This window comes from Aptenodytes forsteri, unplaced genomic scaffold (genome assembly GCF_000699145.1).
Source record: "Aptenodytes forsteri isolate BGI_AS27 unplaced genomic scaffold, ASM69914v1 Scaffold55, whole genome shotgun sequence".
NCBI classification, from domain to species: domain Eukaryota; kingdom Metazoa; phylum Chordata; class Aves; order Sphenisciformes; family Spheniscidae; genus Aptenodytes; species Aptenodytes forsteri.
Window position 1 is genome coordinate 1,658,449 of NW_008796063.1, and position 5,288 is coordinate 1,663,736.

At 48.1% G+C, this 5,288-nt stretch overlaps 1 protein-coding gene across 1 annotated transcript in view; it reads left to right on the plus strand.

Annotated features, from left to right (window-relative positions):
* The window catches only part of DLX6 (distal-less homeobox 6), a 9,790-nt gene extending 7,033 nt beyond the window's left edge, over positions 1-2,757 (plus strand). The window contains exons 3-4 of the mRNA XM_009286529.1: positions 531-724; positions 2,506-2,757. Of these exons, the coding sequence (XP_009284804.1) occupies positions 531-724; positions 2,506-2,757 (446 nt within the window). The remainder of the gene's footprint in view (positions 1-530; positions 725-2,505) is intronic.
* The last annotated feature ends 2,531 nt before the right edge of the window (positions 2,758-5,288 follow it).

Here is a 5,288-nt window from a genome sequence, read left to right on the forward strand (position 1 = left end):
AGTTTCCAGGCGAGCGGGTCGCATTCCGCTCGGGGGCCGTCTGATTTATGTATTTTTTTGCAGGGAGCCGCTCGTTTGTGCGTATTCATCCGGAGGGGCACGGCGGGGGGGCGGGGGGAGAAAAGCATTGTTGAAAGTCTCGGACTGGTGATTCACTGACCACCAAGCTGGCGACGCGAAGTCAATTAGCTGGGTAAAACCTGGATGGCCCTGGAACCGGGCATCCCCTCACGAAGCCAGTGCTGCACTTTATTTTAAATTTTTTTTTTTTTTTTAAATAATTCCACACACACACCCCGGGCGAACGGCAGCGTGCCCACTACGCCCGGACAGCTGTTTTTTCTCCCGGTAGCTCCCAAGCAGCAGCGTGCGTCGCGGCGTGCCTTTAAGGAGCCGGAGCCCGTGTGTACGCGATGGGGTTGAACCGGCGTCGGGGCAGGCTGCTGGGTTTTTAGGAGCCGTGGCAGCCAAAATGCCCGCGTTAAATAGCTAAGGAGGGTGATGTTTCAGCTGTGTTGTTTTGCTTGCAGATCAGCAAAAAACCACAGTGATTGAAAACGGTGAAATCAGATTCAATGGAAAAGGGAAAAAGATTCGGAAGCCTCGAACCATTTACTCTAGTCTACAACTCCAGGCTTTAAATCATCGCTTTCAGCAGACTCAGTACCTGGCACTTCCAGAGAGAGCTGAACTGGCAGCTTCATTAGGACTTACCCAGACACAGGTAATTACTGGGAATCCCAAACCACTGAAATCCTGCGCGAGCAATAAAGGCCAAGCAAAGTACGATGCTCCCTAGACGTTTTGGCCTCTGTACGGGAACGGTAGAAAAGGTAACGCACACCGTCCCCCGTCTATATGTGATAGAACTTATCTAATGCACGACAGAGAGACCGCCCTACCGCAGAAGGAGCTGAATGCGCCCTTCCCTCAGCCGTCTGGCGAGCAAGCGCTCCCTTTCGATGCCACACGTAACATTTTAAAATTGCCTATGTTTTCGGATAATCCCAGCACCGAGATGCAATTGCCTAGCTGTGAAAAGGAGAACAAAACAAAGGCAAAGAATCGCTGGGCCTGAGGTAGGGCTGAAAGCAAAGCAAAGCTGCCTCGTAGCAACCTATAGGTAGAGAGGAAGCAGGGACACGCTAGGAAATACCTGTAAAATCAATAGTTAATTCATCCTGGATGACTAACGCAAGTGCAGTGGTTACCCTTGGGCAAAATGTACGAAAGGTGATAATAGATCTGAAGATCAAAGACAGCCGTGTACAAAATTATAGCAGGTTAAGCCATAGTTAAGTGTGGTTGGAGTAGCTGTGCCATTCTGCTAATTTAAGCTTGAAAGACACATGAGGCATTACAGGCTTCCCAGGCTGGGGTTTGGGGAGAAGTGCACGGATAGATGGGATCAATTCGGGTAAAATGTAATCAGGCGAATTTATGAGCTTAACAAATAACTTCAGGATTTTATCATTGTCATTGATAACAGTCGCTTCCAGCCAGCGATTTTTAAATACTCAGCAAACATTAATCATGGGAATAGACCCGATGGCTTTGCAAATGGGATTTTGGTATCCTTCGCATGCATGCTCTGTCTCTCTGCTGTCTCGCTTTCTCTCTCGCGCGCGTAGATTTAGGGGCCCGATCCCGAGCATGCAGGTAGACAAGCACTCCTGCTTATGCCCTAACATTACGTCTGCAAAGTTTGCAAGGTCAAATACACGTGTGGGAATTGTTTTCTTTGTTTGTTTGATTTTAAGAAATATGTGTGTATATATGTCTTACATATACATAATTTCTATAATAATTCTGATCTGCCAGAGCGGGCCCGATCCTTGCACACCTCATCGAGCGCAGGCTCCCTCCTCGGGAGTTCTGCTGTATTAGGAGCAGGATGAGACCCCGAGCAATCTTGGTAGCCAATTACTCGCCGAGAGAAGAGAATGTTCCTTTCTTTAAAAACAGCTTTTAAAATAAAGCCACAATCCCCGTTCCATTGTGCCTCCTCCCCCGTCACATCAGCAAGGACCGCTTGATCGTGCGTGTTTTCGGATGCGCGATTTCTTTGTAAGATGCCCTTTGTCTATTGGCTCCTGTCTCCTGGCACAAAATCAGATGATTGCCCGCGTTTGACAACAGTTTGCCCAAACGATCAAATGACCTCCAAAATTCTGAATGAGGCGTTAAAGCAGGAGAGCTCAGAGCACGTACTCTGTTTCAGCTCGATCAATCTGGCCTGCCCAGGGAAAATAACGTGCCGGGGTAAAACCTGCATCCCTCTCGCTTTCCAGCTCCGCTCTGCCTCTCCTGTTCTCTCCAGCTGCATCCAGAGCCCGAGAGCAGCAGTAGCTACCCCTCCTTCCCCTCTCCCCATCCCCAGCTCCACACCCGACTGGCCTGGGCTCTCAAGACCTTCTCTAGAGCAAACCCACGGCCCCCGGGGTCTCCCCTGCCGGGACCTGGGTGCTGACGGCAGCCTAATATCTGCTGCGTTTCGGTTCACAGGTGAAGATCTGGTTTCAGAACAAACGCTCCAAATTCAAGAAGCTGCTGAAGCAGGGCAGCAACCCCCACGAGAGCGACCCTCTGCCCGGCTCCGCCGCCCTCTCCCCTCGCTCTCCGGCTCTGCCTCCAGTCTGGGACGTTTCAGCTTCTGCCAAGGGAGTCAATATGCCTCCCAACAGCTACATGCCTGGCTATTCTCACTGGTATTCTTCTCCACATCAAGACACAATGCAGAGACCACAAATGATGTGAATTGTCCAAGAGAAATAATCTCCCGAGAACGCCTCGTCTCGACATGGCAAAAAGTTCCCCTGCTTTGCCAAGCCGTGCCAGCTAACAGGCTCTGTGTGAACTTGTAGATGCGGCAAAGAGACAGAGTGGCTTTATTTTATTTTATTTTTTTTTTAAGTAACCTCAGCGATTGATCTTGAACAGAAAGACACAATTTTCATTCTGGCGCACAGAAGACACTTCTCTTTAGGATATTTTCCTTTGGACTCCAAGGCACCAGCCTCTTTCTCTGTGGAGTGTACGTCAAAACAAACTTTTTACAGACTTTGCCCACAAGAAGAACCTGAATCTACCATGGCAGCCGTTTTTACTTGTTTAATGAGCTAAAGACATTACATGATGAAAGAGAGACTAGTCAAAGCTCCTTCATTTTTATTCACCAAATCCGGACTGGGGAAAAAAATTAAAAGAGAGAAGAAGGGATTAAAAGAAAAAAAAGACGAGGGGAAAAAAGGAGAACTGGTTGAAAAATGAAAATATACTGTAAGATTAGAACATTACCACGAGGCAAAACCTGCATGCTTTCTCAAAATACGATGGGCTGCGGCTCAGAAGAAACCACCGTCTCTCCCGCGAAGAGCCCCCTCACCCGCACACACCCGCACACAGCCGGACAGACTCCCGGAGACGAGCAGGAAAGACAGCGCGAGGGATCCGCGGCAGCGCCCGCCGCCGCGGTCTGGGGAAGGAAGGTTCAGCGCTGCCTGACGGCAGTCTCACCCGCTGAGCGAGAGGGACCTTTCCCCCGAGCAACCTTTCTGTATATATTGTTGAATTTTAGTTGTATATATACTTTGTATGTTTTTGTCTTCTTTTTTATATAGAGTAAAAGCCACAAAACGCCCGCCTGGCTCCTATTTCTCTCCGCCTTAGCGGATCCCCACCTCCCCCGACCTGCCCCCCGAGTTCAGCCCAGGCAGCTGGACGCTGTCCCCCCGCTTGCCTGCACGCACAGACACGGCTACCTGAACATACATCTGCGAGCAAAGACAGAAATGGTGGTTTGGTTATTTTTAAGGCTACGACTAAGACAGGAGATATCGAGACCGCAAAGATAAGCCTAGAAGAAGTTTCTAATCACCCGGCCATTTCTGCTGCGATTTCACTGCTCCGCTGCTCAGCTGAGCTGAGCTTTCTCGCCGAGGCAAAGCTCAGAGCCCTGCCTTTCTTCCCAAAGGTTGGAGACTCCAAATTGTTAAGAAAGGAGGCGCCCTCCTTTGTTTTTAAAGAGCAGACAATGCAAGCTGAGGAATGTTTTGCAAAGCCCTGAGAGGTGCCCGGGCACACAACACGCTGTCCAGCCAGCTCCAGCCTCACCAGCTTGTGGAAAGCACAGCAACTACTGCAAATGAAAAGCCCTTTCCTCATCCAAGCTGGGTGCCCCATACTGCGAGAACTAATGGCTAGAGACCTGGGCATCCTTCAAATTATGAACCTTGAAACCACTGAGCCATTTATCAGAAGTCAATAGAGATCCTCAGAGTGCTCCATATAATGACAGCTACATACAGTCGTGCAAAAGGACAGTCACTATAATTAGACACAAAGCAAAGACTACTTACCAATATACCAGTTTTTTGGGGGGTGTTTTTTTGTTTTTTTTTGAGCAACTTCCACGCTCAGTCAGTCTTCAGAGTGGTTTAAAACCGATCAGTCTTGTCATTTTCTACCATTCGTATTGTTACATTAGGAAAAATGTTTTCTTTTCTTTTTTTCCCCTTCCCACTGTGAAACTTTGGGTTCAGAGCTCCCCAGGATCAATTCTGAACAAAGCCTCCAGCTGCAGTGCCATCCAATTTGAAGCAGACATTGGGGACAATTTAAGGTTTTTATCCACAAGAAGGTTTTTTTCCATTCTCTTAAATGCAGCCATAATTAGAGTAATTTTTCATGTAGCCCGCTGATTACAGCGTTTTTACCGTCAAAGATAATTACCTGTAATTTTCTTCCACTTTTAATACTAAAAAGCCATCTTTATTTAGATTCAGGAACAGGAAAGGCGAAACAAAAGAGGAAAATTATTCTGTTATTCATACACAAATTGCAGAGACGTAGGGCCTAAAATTGAAAATTAACCAAAATTATAATGCTGAAAAGAATGGAAGAGGCTTCAGAAGTACAGCTGGTAGTGGGGCTCACTGAATTATTCAAATGACACTGGAGAGAAAGCTACCATACACTTAAACCAACAGCATTTGTGTCTGTGTGTGTGTGTGTGAGTGTGTGCATCTTCCAGAAAACCCCGCTTTGCACCCCCCCAGGCCGGCCCCTGCGCCCAAAATTATAATGCTGAAAAGAATGGAAGAGGCTTCAGAAGTACAGCTGGTAGTGGGGCTCACTGAATTATTCAAATGACACTGGAGAGAAAGCTACCATACACTTAAACCAACAGCATTTGTGTCTGTGTGTGTGTGTGTGAGTGTGTGCATCTTCCAGAAAACCCCGCTTTGCACCCCCCCAGGCCGGCCCCTGCGCCGGCTCACCCTCGCGCC